The 22135-nt window shown below is 45.5% G+C and overlaps 2 protein-coding genes across 2 annotated transcripts in view; both read right to left on the bottom strand.

Moving 5' to 3' along the window:
* Positions 1-18256, bottom strand: part of LOC309891283 (ATPase family AAA domain-containing protein 2-like) — a gene marked incomplete at both ends in the record, with an annotated part of 39729 nt that extends 21473 nt beyond the window's left edge. The window contains 3 exons of the mRNA XM_082785651.1: positions 16554-16642; positions 17016-17190; positions 18156-18256. Coding sequence (XP_082641777.1) covers positions 16554-16642; positions 17016-17190; positions 18156-18256 — 365 coding nt within the window. The remainder of the gene's footprint in view (positions 1-16553; positions 16643-17015; positions 17191-18155) is intronic.
* A 148-nt stretch (positions 18257-18404) lies between these two features.
* Positions 18405-22135, bottom strand: part of LOC309891280 (uncharacterized protein) — a gene marked incomplete at both ends in the record, with an annotated part of 73756 nt that continues 70025 nt past the window's right edge. The window contains 2 exon segments of the mRNA XM_082785649.1: positions 18405-18594; positions 18820-18942. Of these exon segments, the coding sequence (XP_082641775.1) occupies positions 18405-18594; positions 18820-18942 (313 nt within the window).

Below are 22135 nucleotides of genomic sequence, written 5' to 3' on the forward strand. Positions count from 1 at the left end.
ATGCAAATATGTATCTTGAATGAGGGCAAAGGTGACCTTGGATCTGAAGCACACAGGCGTTCGCTAGTGTCCCCCCATCCGGAGTGAATCCAGAATGACTCGGAAGGAAAAATAAAGTCCAAACCAGTGCGTTGTGATAAAGAGAGTTTAATAGGGTAGAAAAGGAATAAAAACCAACAAAATAATAAGTAATGATACTTACAGTTTATAAGATATTAATATATAAAAATATTTAATACTATTAAATACTTATAATTTTATAATAATAAAACAATGCCATACCGTACAACACAGTCAATAAGGTGGATTTAATTAAATAAATAAGAAAACCAATAAATTAAATGAAAATTAAAAAAATTTAAATTTAATACAAATAAAACCCATTTGTCCCATTCCAATGAATTGCTATCCCCATCATCACTTCCCATCCCACTGATCATTTGCTATCCCAAAGACCTCCCAGTTCTTATCCCCTTGGCATGCCAGTGCAAGAAGAAGTGCTCTGCAGGCAGAGGCCTTGCTGAGTGACCACCTAAGGAGAGGAATTTAATCCAGAAGGCAGGAAAGAAGAGCAATGCCCCGAAAGAAGAAGCAAGTCTTGTCTCTCAGCCCTTTGGTGTCCCAAGCAGCAGTTGCCATGGCCAAGCTTTCCCAGCCCAGCTGCTGCCAGCATCTCCCCAGCTTGCCATTGCCACCTTCCTGGGTGAGGCGCGCGCGCATTTGCCATTGGCGCTGTTGCCATCCCTGTGAGTGGCAAGCCCATCCCCTAGCTCCAGCACGAGAGAGGGGAGAGGGCAAGCGAGAGGGGCAAGGGCTGAGGAGCGTGGCTGAAGCTGGAGCAGGTGCCTGCAGAGGTCTCTGTGCCTGCCTGGGTGCTGCGGGGGCCGTCGAGGAGAAGCCCGAGGTCGGTCACGGGTAGCTGGAGCCTGGCACTGTCGGCGGGGCGCTGGGCATGCTGCTGGGGCTGCTGGAGGTGGGCTGCGGCTGCACACAGGCCAGCTGGCACACTGGCCCCAGCGCCTTGGCCCTGGCCCCCAGCGGCTGCAAAGTCTCGCTGGGGGTCTTTGTCCCCGGCTGCTGGCGCTGCAGCGTCCTGGCCCCGCTGGCCTGGGGACAGAGCCTGTCCTGGGGCCGCACAGCACGGGGCTCCCCACTCGGAGTCTCCGGCAGCAGCCGCGCTCTGCGGGGAGGTGGCGCCGCTGCTCCTTGCCCCCCTGCAGCCCCCGGGCTTCGCGCTCTCTTGCTGGGTGCCGTGGTGCTGTTGATCGCCAGCTGCTGCCCGCTGCTGCCTGCTTCCCTGCTGCTGCCAGCCACCGTGCTGCTGCCACCCGTCTTCCCCTGGCACGGTCTCTTGCGGCCTTGGCCAGCCTGGCCCAGCAGCGTCTTCCTCTCCTTGCCGGGGGGGTTCTCTGTCGTCGGCCTCCTGTGCTGGCAGCTCTGCGCTGTCCCGGGGGTGCTGCTGGGCGCAGGGCGCTTGGCCCCCCGCTTGGTGCCGGTGGACGCAGGGGCAGGCGGGGGGCTCTTGAGGGGACCCAGGGGGCGTTTGGGCAGGGGTCTCCTATGGTCAGTGCGGCCCTTGGGGTTGGGGCGTTTCTTGGGGGAACTCGGGGGGGATTTGGGCTGGGGTCTACGAAGGGCACTGCGGCCCTTGGGGTTGGGGCGTTTCTTGGGGGAACTCGGGGGGGATTTGGGCTGGGGTCTACTAAGGGCACTGGGGACCTTGGGGTTGGGGCGGGTCTTGAGGGAACGCTGGGGGGGTTGGGGCAGGGGTCTACTAAGGGCACTGAGGAGCTGGGTGTCAGGGAGGCTCCTGGGGGGACTCAGGGGTGGACTGGGTAGGGGGCTCCTAAGCGCACTGGGCAGGGGACTGGCTGCAGGGCTGAGCGGGGGGCTCACTGCTGGCACGACGGGGGACTGCAGCGACAGCCCACCCTCAAGCTTCTCGGGGCGCAGCCCAGGGGTTGAGGGGACCTCACCGAGGGCTCCTGTGGCTTCCAGTCCCTGCGTGCTCGGCTCCTCGATGTCCTCGCAGAGGTCGGGCAGCTGCGAGAGGAAGCGGCTGAGGGCAGGACTGCTGGGCAAATCGGGGAAGGCGTCCTGGGGCTCCACGGCATCGAGCCAGCTGAGCAGCTCCTCCATGCCGGGGATGGGGATGTCCAGGTCGGCCAGGAGCTCGTCCTGCATGTGCTGCAGCTGCTGGCTGTCCCCTGCCAGCTCTGGAAAGGCCTCGGCAAAGGCATCAGGGCCCAGCTCGGGCAGCTGCGGGGGCTCCTCAGGCACCTGCGGGGCTGTCGCCGCTGAGGACGAAGCAAGAAAATCCCCCAAGACGGGCGATGTCAGCTTTCCCATGGCCCCTGGGTGTGGGGCGCCCAGCGGCCGGCTGTGCCAGCCCCAAACTCACCGTCAGGCGTCGCCGTCTGGGTGCTGGCGGTCCTTGGAGCCTGGGCAGGCTTGGGGGCAGTGGGGCCGGGCAGCGGGGGCCCCTGGTCCTCGCTGAGCCCCACGGCGTGCAAGCAGGGCTCCGGCAGCTGCCCCCGGCTGCTGCTCAGGGTGCGGGGCGTGGGGAGCGCCTGCCCCCGCAGCGGAGGCCCCGGGACGAGGGGTGGCGGGGGGTTGCGCTGGGCGGGGGCCTGCAACAGGCAGGTGCCTGCGGGGTGCAGGAGCTCCCCATGGAGCACGGCCCTGGGCCCCAGCCCCAGCGCATGGTGGGGTACCAGTGTCCCCGTCACCATGGGCTGTCCCCACTGATGGACGGGGGCACAGGGAGGAGCGGTGTGGGGGAGCTGCCCCCCGGCGGGGAGCTGCACCAGCTGCAGCTGGTGCCCCACGGCGGGGAGCTGCCCCACAGCAGGGAGCTGCCCCCCGGCGGGGAGCTGCCCAAGCTGCAGGTGGTGCCCCTGGGCTGGGAGGTGCCCCCCAGGTGGCAGCTGCACCCCGGCGGGGAGCTGCAGCACCTGCCCCTGGACCCCCGGCACCACGTGCCAGACGGTGGCCTGGGGCAGCGCGGAGGGGAGGGTGGGTACCTGCGGGGGCTGCAAGGGCAGCGCCGTCGCTCCGGGGAGGGAGGGCAGCAGCCAGGCAGCCACCGTTGGCGGCACGGCTGGGACGACGAAGGGGGAGTTTTGCATCTGCGCAAGCCGCGGAAGCCGTCTGGGGAAACCCTCTGTGGGAAAAAGGCCGCTGGGCTGAGCTCTGGGGCGCTGGGCTCGCCAGCAGGGCCGCAGCCCCGGGAGGAGCGGGAGCCGGCTGCTGGACCTGCCATGGTGGCTGGAGAGTGGGGCGGTTGCTTGGGGAACCCGGGCAACGGGGGTTCCGTCCCAGCGGCTCACCAGCCCCTCGCCGACATCTTGGGGAGGACTGCAGGCTTTGGACCCAAGCAGGCTGCCCAGCGCAAGACTTGGCCATCCCCAGCAGGCTTGCCCTCCCACGCAGCACTTGCCATGCCCACCACGCTTCCACACCGCCTCTTTCCCGTCCTGAGCATTTCCCATGCCAGGACCAGCTTTCATCCTCATGGTCATTTCCCATCCTGACAAGTTCACATGAGAACAGATTCCCAGACAAAAGATTTCCCATCAACACGAAGCGTTTCTTCATCCAAAGAGATCTCGTCCCAAAGAATTTCCCTCTCTTGGATGACTTTTCCAAGTATTTCCTTCCTCAGCGAATGTTACCCACCCCTTTCAAGACTTCCCATCCCAATGTTTTCCCATCCCAGGAACGACTGCTCATCCCAATGCTTTTGCTTCCCAGTGCTTTCAAAGCCCGGGAACATTTCCCACCTCTCTCATTTCCTAGCCCAATGCCTTTCCACGCCAAGGAAACCTTCCCATCCCAGCAAGGATTTCTCGGCCCACTCAGCCTTCCCCATCCCAAGCATTTCCCAGCTTCACCATCCAACACACAGCTTGGCCAGCCCACAGCTCTAGAGAGGGATTTGGACGATGCTGATAGACACAAGGTCACGGGGATTTGCTGTGCTGATGATTGCTCTTTATTACAGATCAACACAGATCCCCAGTCCCAAGGGTGCTAGGATGAATCTGGCAAATATGTAGATACGAGGCTCTTCCATTTCTTACCAGGAAAGAAAGAGATCTGTGCGTTTCTCTCTCTCCACCTTAGGAAAAACATAGGAAGGGGAGAGTACTAATGAACAGGAGCATGCTCAGCTCAGCCACCACGAAGGAGGCTGCCCGCTCCTCAGCACCTCTAAGCAGCAGCACCTTCAAGTCTCCTCCTGCAGCAGCAGCACATCAGTGTCTCTTGTCCCACCAGCAGGACAGTGGCGTCTCCCATTGCACCATACCGACCTCCACGCCTCGAGTGCCAGCACCAGTCCTCATTGCGAGCTGGACGCTCAGGGCACTTGTGGCCACCCACCTTTGTGAGCTCCAAGGCTGACAGTGACTCTCTGCTGAGCTGCCACGGCTCTCGGGTGTCCCGGTGACAGAGCTTTCGGCGCTAAGCTGACTGCCAGGAGAAAAGGCTGCCGTGAAATGGCTGCTCCACAATGCCAGGAGCAAGGTCTGCTGGGCTGGGGGTTCGCAGGGGAGCTCGGCCTCGGGCCTGGCAACTGCGCCTGGAAGCCAGGGACGGCCTTGGTGTGCAGCTGGACACCTGGGCCTGAGAAAGCAAGGTCTCTTTCCAGACACTTGGCACCATCGTCACCCAGTGGCTGTCTGAGGGGGACGAGAGAAATGCACAGCATCTCTTGCTGCCCTGCAGTGCTGCTGTCCTACGCCCTTGGGGGTCTGCGGGATAGAAAAAGGGACGGATTTTGACCCAAAACCCAGCTCCTTTCTATCAAAAGCATCACGTCCTCCTGTCTTTCTTGTATTTGGCTATGACTTTAGGAATCCCTGCAATCCCTGCAGCTTTGTCCCCTGCCAGCTTCTTGTGTGCCCCAAGCATCCTCGCTTGCAGGGCAGTAGAAGATGCAGAAAAGGCCTTGCCTTAGTGGAAGCACTGCCCTGCAGGAGCTCCAACATCCCTCTCAGCAGCACGCTGTAGCCCCCAGATGCCCCCGAAAGGGCACATTTCAGCTACTGGGAAGGAAATGAGCTCGCTCAAGGTGAGCTACCCGCTCAAGGCCCAGGTGTCTGTGAGGCAGTGTTGGCAAGGAGTCCTGTTGTGTGAGTCCGTTCTTTGTGGGTGCTCCGTCCCCACAAGGCTTGCTTTTCAAGGCCCAGGAGAGTCTTGTGGGCACTGGCCTGGGGTCCCAGGCTGAGCCAGCTGCTGCCTGGCAATCAGGGAGGCTCGCTCGGTGTCTTGGCTTGGGTTTGCGTGGCCAGGCTGTGGGAGCGGGGGGCTGCAGGGGTGTCCTCTGTGAGGAGAATGCAGCAGCTGCCCCATGGGAGCTCAGGGCCGCTGCCAGGAGGCTCCTTCCAGGAGGGACCCACCTGCTGCTGCCCAGAACACAGAGCAAAAGGATGATGTTTGCACCTGGGGGAGAGCTCTTCCTCTTGTTTGCCACTTCATCATCAAACCAAATGAAAACTAATTGTCTTTAACATCTTTATTTCAGGCCTTCTTTCCTAGTGGTCATTCAAAACTGGGAAAAGAATAGTCTACCAAGTCGGGGTTTTTTTGATTTGATAACAAATCTGCAGACTGTTAAGTCATCAAGCACTTCAAGACTGTTTGAAATAATCTCTACGTTAATATAAAAGGAGTACTGCACACTTCTGCTCAGGAAGAAAATCACGGAAAATGTCAACTTTGATTTTAGATGTTGAATTTGTTGCAGTGAGATCTTCCTCATCGCATGATTCTATTTGGATTTAAACCATATTATCTATGGAGAGACCAAGATTAGGACAAGAACAACACAGAGTTCAGCATGAAGCCAATCAGGAGCTCAAGTTTGTATTCTTTGTATTCCACTTTATCCTTCTCTTGCTGGAAGGACCTGCTTTTTGAGTCTCCTTCTCTTCAGTAGGAGCATGTTCCCTCTTGCTTTGGTAATGCTCTTTCTCAGTGGTTTTAGTCTTGTCCTCTGTATCTTGGCATCTCTCTGTAACAGCTGAGGAGGAAAGGTTTTTAGAGCTACATTCAGTGTCAGACTCGAGAGAGGAAGTTTGCCGCAATTTCTCACCAGGCTCACAAGACTCTCTGCCGGACAAAACGGTTTCTTTTGAAATGAGGTCACGTTCTTTTGATCTTCTTGCTTTCTCCTTGTCTCTACCGTCATCACATTGGTACTGGGCGAGGTATTCATCATTCCCAGGAGATTTCGGAGGGTCCACGATACTGCACAAAATAAAATCACATTTCTCACTTCTGCTGAAGGACATGAATATTAAGAGTAAAACCTTCCAACATCAAACAAACAAAAACCTCCGGACTACAGGAACCCTCGCAAAGATATGCCATTTAGAAACCTCTCCGGTGATTAGGACACCTTCTTCAGCTCCCAGAGAAAGTGCTTTTTCCCCTCTTGCTTCTGAAGCCATTGCACTAAAAAAGCAAACGCATCTGTCTCCCTCCACATGCTGCTCTGAATAATAGCCAGAATATTCAAAGCCACTCTATTTGTTCTCCCCACATAGCCAAAAAAACACCAGTTGAAAGAGTTTTCTACCTCTCTCCACGAATTTACATTCACATATCCTATGACTGCAAAAATAGAAGGCGGGGCTCAGGAGGAACAGCCAGTGCTGGAAATGAAAAAAAGCAGCCTGTTTCTTCAGAGTCTTAAGCCTATGCTACTAGGAACAAAACAAAACAAAACAAAACAAGAGGAGAGGAGAACAACAGCGGGAAATTTACCTATTCTCCAGGTGTTCAATTGCAAAGCCTCCTCTGGAGGATCAACAGTTGTGAATTCAGTGTGCTTAGGAGAAATCAGATCTACATCTGAACCACAACTATTTCAGTAGTATCACTAACTTCTCTTACTCTGAAGAAGCAGTCAGCACCATTTCTATGTTAGCAAAGAGCTGGATAGAGTCTGTTATTCACATCAAGTAGTCAGGCAGGTTTCTTTAGGAAGGCTGGGTTTCACTAGAACATGACTAGCCTCTAAGCCTCATGGCATCACCTTCCATCTTGACTGCTAAACCTCCTTGCTCCCTACTATCTTCTTTGCCAAGATACAGCTGTCCACATTTACTTTTCCTACTTGGCTGGACTGAATTTAAGAAGGTATCTTGCAACTCTTCCTCTTGTTTGCCACTTAATCATCAAACCAAATGGAAACTATTTGCCTTTAACCTCTTTATTTCAGGCCTTCTGATGTAGCGGCACCGCTACAGTGGCTGGGGACTGCAGGCAGCTGTCTGGAGAGGTCGAGGAGATCTGCTGGCAACTTTGAAGCAATTTCCATCCCTGGAAGATTGCAAAAGTGGGCAAACCCAGACCAACCCGATCTCATTTCAAAGTTAACCTCGCTTTGAGCAGGAGGCAGGGCCAGATTACCTCCGCAAGTCCCTTCTATTCCTTTTCCCCTTAGAATCTGGGGATGTTTCAGCTAAAAAGGAGGGCAGAAACACTCTCAATAGGTGTCCACCATGTAGTAAAACAGTGCCGTGTACCTGGTTAACCTCTGCAGCCCGCAAAGCATTTCTATTTGCAGCAGTGCCCTGACCCCAGCCTCTTGGTGAGCTCCGTCCTGTGCTGCTCGGATGCTCCCACTGCTCAGACATGGGGGCTTAGAGAGCCACCGGGCCAGCACAAGCCCCTCAGCTCACTGTCAAACTTCACATTTGGCATCTTTCACTTCACCAGTGCCGCCGGACGAGGAGCCCAGCGATGCCTGATGCCGCTCCGGGCTCACCTAAACGGGGGGCTGGAAATTCAGATGCAAAGCTGCGAAGGTTTTTCTTAGTGAAAGCATGGAATGAGTGGCCATCAGTGACTAACCTTACAGGAAGGCATTCACTTTGTGAATGCTGCAGTGAATGAAGACTGAAGGCGTTTTCTGAATGACCTAAGGAGAGTCCTCCCCGAAAAGGAGGATGGTTTATTGTCTATGTAACATCTCCTTTGAAGGTTCGAGCACGAGATCCACCAGGTTTAAAATCTCAAGACACGGATCTGCCATCACAGAAGCAATACATTTCATCTACTAAGCCTAAATACCGTATTTTGCCTCCTCTGTAGGTTTAAAAAAACACGGCCTTGCTTGAAGGAATGCATTCTCAGATATTCTACCTATTTACAGTGCTTTAATTAATACCACAGACATGTTGTGCTGTTCAGGGGAATTTGCAATTACATTTTCATTTCCAACCAAACGCAGCCTGACACAAATTGGGAGTAACAGAAACGAATCATCTGGAAGCCGGGATATGCATCATTCGCCATTTTCTAAGAAAATGACAAAAATATAAAACCCCAGCAGTCTGAGAACGTGAGCAATGAGGTAAAGGCATGATCAAACAAACGCGAAAAACTACTACAGGAAAACTATTGACAGACTAAGGTTAGCTGCTCTGAAAGGGCTGTGTGGGTGGACCCATTGTCTTCAAGTTCAAGCTTTTTCCTGCAGAAACTGCCAAAAATTACGCCAAATATAACAATGGTTTTGCAAGATGGATAAACGTCCTCCAGTCTGAAAGGGAGAAGAAAAGCCAGTGAATGTCCACATCAAGAGGACTTTGCTGATCCCCAGGTATATTCAAGTTACATCTGTCTTTGAAATATACGCCCCTAGTTTAGGCTTATCTCATAAATTAAGGAGAAAAAGGCATCTAAGCAGCCAATTGGAGGAAAAAGAAAACACACTGCACTTATGGTTGATTCCTATTGAGGAGTTCCAGATGAAACAGAGAACAGGATCTCAAAACTTATTTTTACAAACTGCTGCTCTTATTCCTGTTCCCACAGGAACTGACAGTTCAATAAAGGGCTTCAGACTTCACTCAAGTAGTCCTGTAAATACTGTTTGTCATTATAAGGAAAGATCTCTGTGCTTTTCAGTGCTGTGACACGCCTACGTATCAAAGCCTTTTCACGAGCAAACCGTGTTGGCATTTGGACTGGCTTTTTAGAATGAAACCAGGGCTTTCAGCAAATAATCCCATAAGAGACATTTGAGAGTCAGCAGAAGTAAAAGCACTGCCTCTGCTTCTTGCAAAATCCTAACAGTGCAGCCCTAAAAACAAAGTTGAACCTTCCCCAAAACGCTGAGAAATACGAACACTGACAAGTTACAGACACACACGGATCAGCACTAATTTACCTTCTGTGGGTCAACGGGCTTTGCAAATTCCCTGAAACGTCTGTCAGTGGCAAGTCTGTGAGTAACGTCCCTCAAGAAAATTCTAAGGTCACGCAAGGTATCCTCCTCTTCCTCCTCCAGCATCCTTACTTTTGTGGGGATCACTCTTGTGGCTTCTGAGGCTCAGCTGGTGGTGCTACAGGCACAACTTCCAATGTCCAATCAACTTCAATTCATCAGGAAAAATTAGCCAATTTACAGTACTCAGATAGAAGCATATGACAAATTACTGACAGAAAATGACCACCAAAGCAAAGCCCAAAGAGCTAGTAACTTTGATAGGAAAGTTTTAGATGTACTTCTCATATCCTCCTCACCTCTTTTCTTTACAGGAGGCTTAGCCACTTCATTTAGAATTAGGTCCTCAAAAAAAGGCTGCTCTCTCTGCCCTACCAGGCAACTCAATATTGCACACTTCTCCAAATTCCGTATTAAATAATTTTTGCATCTAAAGCAGAAGGAGGAGAGACATTTCAGATTTAAGGCCACAAAAAACTCATCTTCTATTCCAAAAAGACGAGTACCTTTTAAAATTAAGAATAACCTGAAGAACACAAACTGAAAAAAGTTATCATCCTGGCCTTAAAAGGCTACATTTTCACAGGCTGGCACGGCAAATTCAAATATCACCTTTAAGAATCACCTGTAGAATTAAAGCTCGCTGAAGGGATTGTACGCTACACTGGTAAAGTAATGGCTTTCACCACATCCAACAGCGCCTCCTTTGTATTTACTTGCCTTGCTGCAGCCTTTACTTAGAACCTTTATGGCTATCGAGGGAAGAGACAGGCTTCAGCAGACAAGTGAGGGCTTTTTGCTGAGTTTTTATTTCTCTACCAAAAGGTGTCTGAAGTAGCTAGTACCTCTACGTCTTCCTCCATTTTCAAGTTCTAGTATTAAAAGGTAGGTGAGGAATTTCACTACTTATTTTAGAAGGAATTTACAGCCTGTACAAAAACTTCTGTGGGAACTCAAGCACTTTCAAAGCAGTTGATAATAAACACATCTAGGTAAGACCCGTTCTCTTCCCCCAATGACTGAGACCAAATCATCAGAATGACAACAGCGTGGTCCTGTTTTGGGCACCTTCCCTTAATGTAAACTCTCAGAAGTCAATGAAGTTCTGCATGTACTTTTACTACAGTTTATTTAGGAATACAACTAGAATTCGATTCCAAAGTTACTTTAGCAGAAATTGGAACTCAGCTTTCCAGCTTGGAAAGCTTTGGCCTATATGAAGAAAGAAACTGATTTACTTACTTTTTTTTAATCAAAGTGTTTCAATTCTCTACTAAATTGCATTATTAGCAGTTTACCCAACATAGCATGGAATGGCAGACTGTCAGAAGAAATCTCTTCAGTAAAAACATCCTCTTGTCATTTCAAGCACTGCATATTCTTGACTGAACCACTTTGTAGCCACCAGAATTATTGTATTAATTTATTCTTTGCATGTGTGAGAAGGGGGTGAAAGTCACTTGCTTGACTCCGAAAAAGCCTTAAGCAGATGCTTTCACAGTATTTTTTTCTCTAAGCAAATTTTAAGTGATTTGTTAGGGTGCCTGAGTAATAACAGCATGCATTTAAGAAAGCACAGCATTTTGATGCTGAAAGCATTCATAAATTACAAGACACTGAAGAAATAGTAAGGAAGGTATTGACAAATACCTCTTCTGGGAGATCTGAGTGACGTACATCAGACGGAGCAAGCAGCAAAACTGGCGAAAATGCTGGAATGTTACGAAGTAGAGTTAGAAAAGTAAGTTTCAAGGCAGGTCCAGCGTTGTCCCACCATAAATGGATACCTAGGACATAAATTGTGCTTGGTGCTGTCTTCTGAGCATTTCGGATCAGCTAGTGAAAAGGAAAGTTTGCGTAAGAAAACTAAAACACGTACAAGAACCTCTTAATACATAGCTACATAGCCATCTGACTGCCCCATGAAATGAAACTACGTGAACAGAGTGGCAAGCATCCTTTCACATAAGGAATTTCTCTGTGCACCCTTTCAGATTATCAGTATTCGGACAACTCTAGTCAGAAGATGGGAAGGATATATTCAGGCAGTGGCTAGACACCGTAGCTATATGGCCACAGCCACAATCATCGCATAACAAAGAAAGGAAATGTCCCTCTTAAGGGACACATCAGTATTCAGTCGTGTAACTTGTCTGTCCTTACTTGTATGGCTCTCAAACGTTTCCACTAAAGGTAAAAATATTTTAAGGTAGTGATGCCAAACAAGAAAATGGATTTCCTGCCTAAAAGTAAAAACACCAAATCTGTTCATTTTTTCTAGTTAAAACCACATCACCGTGCAAATGAAGTGTTTTCTGAATGTTAATGCTTTTATTGCACATACTGCAACAGCACAAGTTGTGTATGTCTGTGCGAAAACAAAATAAACAGAAGCCCCAAACCTTGGTTGCCTTACTAATATAATTTAGAAGAAGCCTACAAAAAGTAGCCGACATGCAGTCTGATACAGAGCCATCTACTGGGAGCACACAGTCTTAGGAGGCAATGAGAACTACTTTCTGGATCCCAGTGACATGAACAGCATTTCTTTCCACAAAGAGATGTTTATTAGCAACACCGCCCAGCTTCCTGAGCTGCTAGCAACAGCCTCACTGTAAAATTGGGTATGGAAAATGTCGACATGTACAACATCCGGATTGTTTGTGGTGCTGTCTAAAAGAAAAGGGGATTTTCAGACAGAAGCAAACATCCCAGCGCATTAAAACAAGGCCACCTCCATTACCAATTAATTTTGCTCACCTTACTTGCAACTCGATTGATCCTTTACATACAGTCAGTGAATCCGATGAGAAGAAAAAGAAAAAAAGGTACCTGTCCGCAGATTTCTTCTGGCGATGCAACGTTTGTAAGCAGAACAGAAAGGTCCAGGGTGTGAATGGGAAACTTCTCCAAAACGTGCAACACCACAGGTGCCACGTAAGAAACCTGGCCGTACCCTTCTTTTCCTACTATTAGCAGACGGGGCTGGCATGATGTTGGTTCGCAGAAAGCACTCCTAGAACAAGAGTTAAGAAAACAAGTTTATAAATGAGGTGCTGAATAGACACACAGATGTTCCAAGTAATTTTCCTATAGACTTTCTTTTCCCTCCCCAAATAATCCAGATGGCAGCGGTACATTAAATACATGAAAGATTTCCAGTTAAGTTATTCACTCATTCCAATTGTTTCATCTTCTTCCCTTGTGTTTCCTATTCTTTAGTAAACCAAGACTGCAAATTAATATCCCTGCAATCTTGCTTTACTTTATTATAAATTTATTATTTATTATATATTTAAAATTTACTTTATTATAAATTTATTTTTATTTAAAAATAAATTGGTGAGGAGCATTTGTTTCCCCACTACAATCAGGCTGTACCTCTGCTGGCTTAAATCAAAGATGCTAGAGACTTAGCCTTGCTCTAAAGCACAGAAAATCTTCTGGACAGCACAGCAATAGAAACGGAGAAAAATAACTGATCCAGCTGTGACAACATGATCTAACTTTCCAACTGTGGGCTTGCATGACTTCCATACTAAAATATCACAAGATTAACACAACTTGGTGGCTTAACAAATAAAGACACCATTCACATTTTTCTCAAGGTGTTTTAACAAGCCCTTTCTCAGTTTTCTTTCTGCTACATAATTCACTACTGGTTTAACAATCATGGAAAACAGAAGGGCAAAAGGTGGCAACACAAACCCATAAAGGTGGGGTATTTTTAGCTAAAAGGACAGACTGCACATTTATGTGGTCTTGAGTCTTTCAAAGAATGCCATGGATTAAGTCAATGTGTTCTGGTAGTCTACGGATCACTTTGGCTTACAAAGAGAAGCCTGGGCTTTTCAATTTGGTCATTCAGAGCAACTTCATTACAACTTTAGTCCCTCCACCCTTTCTTCTTGTGAATACCAAGCACCCCTTCAACACACAAACTTGATGTTGCCCCTTCGTCTACCACCCCTCGCACTTTTAACAGCTGGAACTGTTTACAAAGACTCAGCAGACCTGAGAATTTAAACATAACAGGGATCTATCTTTCTTTACCTGCTGAAACAGAGGCATTTTTTCTCTGGTCCGTTAGGCATTCCATCTTTTAATTCATCTCCAGAAACCAAGCATGCATCGTCATCACTGTCAAACATATCATCTTGTAAAATAGGATTGGAATGCTCTGAAAGGCAAAAGAGGTTTGTTAACTTTCCTGAATAGCCTTTGTCTCTTTCTCTTCCATTAATACAGCTTCTAAATCAGTGCCAAAACCCTTTCTTCATTTGAGAGCACACACTGAAAGCTATTTCCTAGAGTTCAGCCCACCACAGATCTAAGGAGATGGCACAAGGCCCTACAAAGCTCTACTAAGTCCCACTGATGTGTACGTATAAGGTATGCTACTCTTGGTGATTTTTTTCTCCCCCTTAGAATAAAGGAGATTACGAACAATTTCTGCAGTTGCTAAATAGCTAAAACAGAAACAAACAAGACCATTTCTTTCTGGAGGAGGTTCCCACAATGAAAGCACGGGGATAAAGGACGTGATGGCCACAGAATTCCATTCATCTAGTAAGTATCAATGCTGATTGATCTCACGTGCACGTGTATAGTACGATCCACAAACGTTTAAATTAGGAGACTGGTTAAAAATGATGATAGCTAAAACAATAATTAGCTTAGACCAGTTATACTTGTATCCTGGTTCTGACATTCTTCAGAAAGGAATTAGAAACATTGACCTAGAAATGCTTCCCCTCCAAAGATCTGAGTTTTGATTTTTTAAAGAAAAATAGGTGCCTTATACTTCAAACCTCAAGTCAACCTCTACAAATGCTAATTATCTTAGCTGCCCTCAGAAGCAGGATGCTTCAGTAGAGAACGCATCGTCCTTTACTGTGTATTAAGTCATTCAGAGCTTCCATTTGGCATTTCAGTTTCGAATCCACAATAAAACCTATGCGTTATATTCCAGACTTGCCCAAAAAAAAGACACGCACATGCAAATAATAAAATTCTACCACCATTATGTCTGAAACCTATAAGTTGATTGCACAAACCACAAGTTTTTGCTTTAGCAGAATTATAAAGAAGTGGATGCTGTGGTTATACCTTGCTGTCGGTCCTCCTTTAGTGCAAGCTGTGCATGCGGGAAGATCTTCTGCACAACTTGTAAAATATTCTCTACTGATCTTTGAAAAAGTGGCTTGAAAATGGGTGAGAGTGCTTGTACGGGCGAAGTCTCGATCCTGTTTGAAGCTGGAACAACCTTCTTCATAGCCATGAAAAAGTCCTTTGCTTTTATTTTAATAGAATTAACATCTAGCTGCAACTTCTCCCTACTTGCATAAATCTGAGGATAGCATCAGCGTAAAGAACACAGAGCAGCTTCAGTACAGAGGGATTTGATATCTGCACCACAGTCTCCTAACAAACAAAAATCAAACGTTACATCAGTCAAGGCCCAGGTTTACAACATGCAACATTTAAAGAATTTGTAATGCCAAAACCAAACAGCTTAACAGGGAATTCAAAGTGCTACCGCTCTGCAGGGAAGTTTCATGCTGCTCACTGCCTGATATCCTGCGCTTATGCAGCTGAAGCAGACTCCTCATCAAAAACTATACTCCTGAGGAAGATGCCCCAGAACCATTTAACGTTCTTAGACAACAAGAGGAACGACAACAAAGAGTAAATAGATGAAAGGATCTCACTCAGATTGCTATGAAGGTGTGCCAGCTGCCTCGTTGACTACTTGTGCAGCAAGGCACAAGAGCATGGGTACTGCCTGGTACAAGCTAAGGTTCTTTACAACTTGGTCACAAGCAAGAATCCGTTTTGGTTTCAGTCTTACCAATGCATTTCTCAGCTAGTTCATCAAGCAACATGTCCGGTGGCTGAGGGGTCCAGTCACCAGTATGAATCTTGACAATTTCTTTTCTAGCCTGGAAGCAAAATCATTGCATTTTAGCTTGTCCCAAGTTTTCCTTAAAAATACCAACAAGAAACAAACAAACCAAAAAGCAAACAAACAAACAACACAAAACAAAACAGTCCTCCCTCAAAACCCCTCATCTACTAATACACTTTTCTTACTTGCTCAACTTTCAAGTATTTTACAGTTATTTAATATACACTCTGCATTGTCAACCAGGAAATTGAATAGTTCTTATTTGTTATACTGAACTTTTTCTAGGAACCTACAGTGAAAGAAAAGGCATTTATAGCTTCAATAACAAGTTTCCAAACTACGAGACCTAAGGACCCAGAGGAAAATACTGTAATGAAAAATTTATCCAGAAACATTTCTTTGCTGTCCAAAAAACTTCTCTAAAACTTAGCAAGCTTTCATTGGGACAGTCTCATTACTTCATCACATTTGCTTTCCAGTCAGTAAATTCACAGAAAGCACTTCTGGCACAATGCTTCCAATTGCTACAATTACTATAAAGAAGAAAAGAATTATGACTCAAACTACTACCACCGAGCAGGGGCACAATCAAATGCAAACACGTCCCCTATTCATTCATAAGGGAAGGATTGAGACCAAAAACACAACTTCATGATGAAAGCGCCCAAGTGGACTAAATAATTAAGCAAACAGGTACAACTTGGGGAATGAAAGGTTTGGTTATAGAACTAACTACTTGGTGGTATCATCCTGACCATATATATCCAGTACCAGATTTGTCCTCCATGGAACAACGCAGTGTCTCCACGTATCACTCTTTTGTTCAAGTTGTCATTTTTTTTTTTTTCCTATAAAGTTGGACTTTGCCATGGTAGCACTAACGTTGAATTTAAGTTCTCACCTCTTTATCTGGCAAGTTGAAGAGGAAGTGTCTGCCAAAGCGTCCTGGTCTTCGTAAAGCAGGATCTATAGAATCCAGTCTGTTGGTAGCTCCGATTACCACGATCTCCCCTCTGTTATCTATGCCGTCCAGAAGGGTCAGAAGAGTTGAAACAATGGAACAAATAGAAAAATATAAGTTTTACTTACTGGTTCAGTAAATTTTGTTACATTCCACATGACTTTCTTCCATGAGTAGTCATAAAGGACAAGCTTTTTAAGGACAAGACTCATTTTAAGACATAAAAAATAGGTAAGTTAACACAGACCACATGCTGATATCAGGCTTAGTAAATTGGTTTCTACTATCGTTTAGAATCACCTGTTTTGGCATTGAGTTACAAGTTTTCAGGATAAATTAACATGCTCACAGTAAATTAAACAGGTCATCATCCTTTTTTTTTTTTTTTTTTTTTCATTTCCCAAAGATCAAGCAGATTTTATGTAGGTGCAAAACTGTAATACCTATGAATGTGGTCTTGTTTACTGGAGCGCACAGGAGCGAGACCATCTATCTCATCAAAGAAAATAATTGAAGGTCGCATCTGACAGGCCTAGCAGGAAAACACAGAGTAAAACAGCATTATTTAAAGGAAAAATGCACAAAAACATCATGGTTGGAATGTCATCTAAACTAGATTTTTCACTTTAGCCTCTAGGACCTCTACTGATAGAGCTACTGGAGTATCTGGCATGACTAACAGAAGACAGCAGTCTGTGTCAACCCACTGTATCCGGGTGACAGAAAGCAAATCGTTCCAGTAGTTCTTACAGCTGACATTCACAGCAGAAACACTGGCATTTCCATTTCAGGGGGAAAAAAAAAATAACAAAATACAAAAAAAGAGCAAGTGCTACTTAAAAACGTTGACCACAGAAAATAATGGTTTCAACTCTGACAGAATACACTGTGCATTTCAACCTTACCTGTTCAAATAACACACAAAGTTGGCGTTCTGATTCCCCCACGTGTTTTCTCATGCAGTCCGAAGCATTTCTCAGAAAAAACGATATTTTCCTGTCACTTCGACTATATTCACTGGCAAGTGCACGAGCAACTAGTGTTTCCCCTGTTCCTGGGGGGCCATAAAATAGACAACCTCTGCAATAAAAAAGATCCAGATAGGAAAAAAAAACATCATGATGAGTACCTCCTACAACCATCGTCTCTAGAACAAACTCGTCTTTCCTAACCAAAACACGTCATGTACAAGACGGCAGTAATAGCTGAAGTGTGGGTAGAGGCAGAACAGACAGAAGTTGCGCGTTTCTACAACGTTTCACGAGAAAATTCATTTTTTTCACCCAAAGAAATGAATAAGGGGGTAACTCAAACGTATAAAACCTTCAAAAGAGAGCATACTGTCCCAGAAGGACACTTCCAAAACTGCTGACAAACAGGGTGATTACAGCAAACAGGAGCCAAACGGGCAAACTTCAGCACAGAATCTGAGAATGGGCTGAATGGTGAATCACCAGTTCATTCTGCAGCAATAAACTGCATATTCTTGCTTTCACAATATGCAGAATCTGATAGTAAAGCATTTAATGCTCCTTTCAAAAGCATTAAGTTACTGGGTTTGGTCTCTCAGACCATCTATTGCTGATGGCAAGTGAGGAAGCCTAAAGCCGGAAGGAAAAGCGATGCCTTAGCACTCAGAGGAAAAAAAAAAAAAAAAAAAAAAAAAGAAAGCAAAAGTAGGCAGGAAAAACAACTGGGCTTCCAGGCAACATATTACAATTGACTTCCACACTAGATAATCCCTTCTTGCTTACAGACTAATCAAGCTGACTTGTACATAAAACTGAGAACAAAACCACTCCAACCCAACTAACCCAACTTTTTAAAAACACCAGATGGTAAAACTTACAATTTTCAGACATTGCTTATATTTTTAACCTACAAATATTCTGGATTCTATCCATTTTTAAGAAACCACTTTTTGCTACTACTAAAACAAATGTTCACCGCTGCCAAAAATGTTGAAGCATGGAAGCATATTGATACCTTAATTGAACTTTCTCCTGAAAACAGCTGACTTACGATTTATCACTGTCATGAGTTACCTTGGGGGCTGAATATTGAACTGCTGAAAAACTTCTGGATACAGGACGGGAAAAATCACCATCTCTTTCAAAGCTGCGATGTGTTCCGAAAGACCACCCATGTTCTCAAATCCAATCTAAAGAGAAATTCAACACAACAGAGTTTGTATGTTAAAGAAAGCAGCAACCTAGATCAAGGTTTCATCAGAAATTATCTCAGCACAACGCAAACATTCTGGGCAATTTTTGAAGTTGCTTTAGAGAAAACCATCAACAAAGGTAGTTGTAGATGGCGCACTGAGATCTTTCAGAATCACTGGAAACACTCGCTGACACGATGATTAGTTTACCACTTACCGCATTATCTATTTGCATTGCATCTCCCTGACTTCCTCCAACTTTCTTTTGATCCCTCCGAACTCTCTTTAGGTCCCGTTTCTGACGTTTCACTCGAAAAGTCCTGATTTGAATTAAGGAGAAGTTATAGGGCTTCTTTTTCTTTAAGATGCAGCTCGAAGATTTTTGTTTTTCATAATGCCAAGCAAATGTAGAAGACATTAATTAATATATAGAAGACCTAATTAATTGACATAAACTTACACAGTTACATTTAGATAAACTTAAACATGGCTAAATATTAATTTGAAGGAGATTCATCCCTCCCCTATTCTCTAACGACAGCAACCTTCTTGGAGATGTGCTCTCGCCGTCCTCACTGCTCTCACCACCCTCCTCCGTATCACACGTGCTAAGCAAGGGAGATGAGCAAGAGGGTGTAGAATCACTGATGTCATCTGCACGTCTCCGTCTGCAAGCAAGCATATAAACCAGAAAGTTAAAAAGAAAATAGAGCAGATACTAAGTAACACCAAAAATTAAGGGAATTCTATCTCCAAATTGCCTCTGAGATCTATTTTCCAGTCCACTGTACTCCTTAGGAATCTGATTTCAAAGGCCATGACACGATTTTCCTCGTGACAACTGTCTGCTTTCAAGAATGCTCAACAAAATATCTGGCAATCAACAGCATTCTCTACGCACTAACTGCTTACAGAATCCAAAAAGCCTTTATCATTACTAAGGCAATTTATGATTTCATTTAGATCTTTTATTGTTTAAGGTTAACTTCATATAGAAACATTAGTTGATTCCAAACAGAAACTAGAGTCAGTATTTGAGTGATAACTTTTTTTTTTTTTTTAAATCTAACAAAACTTCCAGAAAGCCTCTCCCTCTAAATTGAATAAAATTATTTTCGGTTTTAAGAAAATCCTTTGTATCCTTCAAGATTAAATAGTCTGACTAAGATTTTTAAGGGGGGATTCTGGCTTCAGTTCCAGAACCAAAGAATTTCAGTTACAGAAACTCAGACACTACCTCCATAATCATCTTATCAGCGACCCACAAATATTGGATTTAAAGAAGAAACCAACTTAAAAGTATCCACCTCCTCCCCTCCAAATAGTTCTTTCCTCTCTATCCTCAGACTACCAAAGTACCGATCATAAACTTACTCTGTAATTACCACTAAACTGAAAACCCTTTGAAGCATTATGCAGTAAGGAGACTGACAGCTCTACGGATAAGTAAGAGCTATCACTAGCCATACACCAACCTGGCACGTCTTCTATATTTTTGTGACCCAGCATTTTCAAGTGACTCTTTCTGTCTGACAGAACGCGGCTGGCCCGAGTTAGTCCTCTCTCGATCTCTTTGTCTTACTGAAAGGAAAGAATTTAGAATAATGATACAGATACATTTAAGAGAGGAGGATATCAAAAGATAAAGAAAACGCCACGTGTTTCACTCATCCCTAATTCCAGAAGAATTTTTAACTGTTTTTGCTTTTCATCAGTGCATGGTACAAGTGGAAAACTACGTCCTGTTTAAAGGTGAACTGAAAATCACAAGAGCAAGACCATTAAGTGTGATTAATTACTGTTATAGCAAGGATACATAGCACTAAGTACGCCAAACAGCAAAGAAATACAATGTGCACAGGACACACGTGTCTGATAAAAACAGGGAAGTTCATGTGCAGAATGAAGGTACAGAACTGAAATAGAACTGTGTGCGCAAACACGTCTTTGCATTCAAAAATTCTATCTCACTTATGTGCAAGAAATAAGGTTTTAAGAGAAACTGTGCGTTCAACCTACTTTCCATAGGAGCTTGGTAGCGGTCAACAGGTTTACTCTGTCGAAGGTTGTAACGCCTTGGAACATCTTCACCACCATTTTCTTTGTTCTCACTTCCTCTTGATGTTTGTACTGTACCACAAAATGACACCGAATCGTTAAGTACTTTTGCAAATTATATGAAATCCAAAATGCATTACACAGATGCCTGTAAGTTTTAGTATTAGCATTATTTTAATGACACAGTGGATCCTGCAAAACCTTAAGATGAATTTATGCAAGTCACGTTTCAGAAATCACAAATCCTAGCAGATGAGCATGCATCTGGACATTGTTCTGTGCTCTCTGAAACTGCTGATGGACTTGTCGTCAGCCTCAGTGTTTAACAACAGGCAAAATTCTGTCATATTGCTTAGCTAAGATGCAGATCTTCTGAAAACAGCTATTTCAGAAAGTCACTTCTTAGTTTGAGAAAGTATTTAATGGAAAGGGTTTTAATAATCTGCAATGCTAAGACTAAGCATAGTAATCTAAGTCCAAGTCTAGCTCTGCCACAAATTCTGTGAGCAATAATGGGCCAGACACAGGCTTGAAGCTCACCAATGAGAAAACAATGCCAAATGCACATAAGCTTAGGCCATTAGCTTCTGTCAAGTAACCTGAAGTTGTTTCATGAAAGATGGTAAAAAACGCAAGAACCAGAGTGCAATTATCTACTGGGTTCTGGTGAATATCCTCTCACGTTAACAGCAGGACACCGAGGAAGGAACGTACATACTCCGTTCACCTACCTGTTTGCCACAAGGACTTATCTTTTTTTCTTGGAAAGCACTGCCCTCTCTGGTTTTTATTTTTTAACCCCAAAGGTTGCATTGCTTTCTGAATGCGAGGTAGGTGCCATGGGGTATACAGACAGCACACGGAAAACTGAGCGATCAGGAAATGAGTTTGTGATCACTACCATCTCCAGTCCTTGGTGTTCCAACACTTCTATCACAAAAGCATGAATTTCTCTGCTTTATTGCTCCTCTAACCCTTTCCTTTGTTCCAGTAACTTCCTTTATAACAACACTGACACTTTCCTCACTCTTTTCTGGCGTATTTTTCATTATAAAAGTATAGTCTAGCTCTTTCCTGATTTAAAATTGTAGTTTGCATTTTGATCATCAATTAATTGCCCCGGGCTCATTTCCCATTCAACGTGCTATTTAAAATTCCTCTCTACAAGTCTCTACTGCGCAGCTCCCTGAAAGCCACATACTTTAACCAAGCTTCTCCCTCTAGACTGGCGCCCGCCTTGTATTCAAGCTACTCTTATTAAGACTTTGAGCTAATGTTTTCCTAACTAAACCTCCAAAGGAGTCAACTCTGCCTCTCCCTTACTAGTCCATGGCCCAGCCATTCTTCCTCTGAAGAACTTCCCTCGGGTTCCCACCTGCCACTGTGCATCTCTCTGCTCCTCTGGGCCTCTGAAGGGAGGAGCAAAGTATTTTCTGGGGCTCAGCCTCCTCTCACTGTCTCTCTGAGCTCCTTTGCAGGTGTGCAGCTGAGCTCTATCACATAATCTAACTCATCAGCTATCTACTGCAACACCCTTTTCGGTCCTTAAGTACACTCTTGCCCTCTTCTGATCTGTTTAGAAAGCTCCTACGAGGATGATCTAATTTACTGCCTTAATCACAACTAACATTCTTCTTAAAAACTGTAAGTTTTCCCATCACTTCCAAGTTCATACTGTCTTTCGTGGCTTAACCTCATTCCATAAGTCACTGAGTACCCAGATGACAGCTCCTAATTACAGGCCCTGACAGCAGCTTATGGTGACTGCCTCCTAAACACAGAAATGCACAACGCTATCTTCCC

The sequence above is a fragment of the Aythya marila genome, assembly GCF_965140915.1.
Source record: "Aythya marila genome assembly, contig: HAP1_HAP1_SCAFFOLD_228, whole genome shotgun sequence".
NCBI classification, from domain to species: Eukaryota; Metazoa; Chordata; class Aves; order Anseriformes; family Anatidae; genus Aythya; species Aythya marila.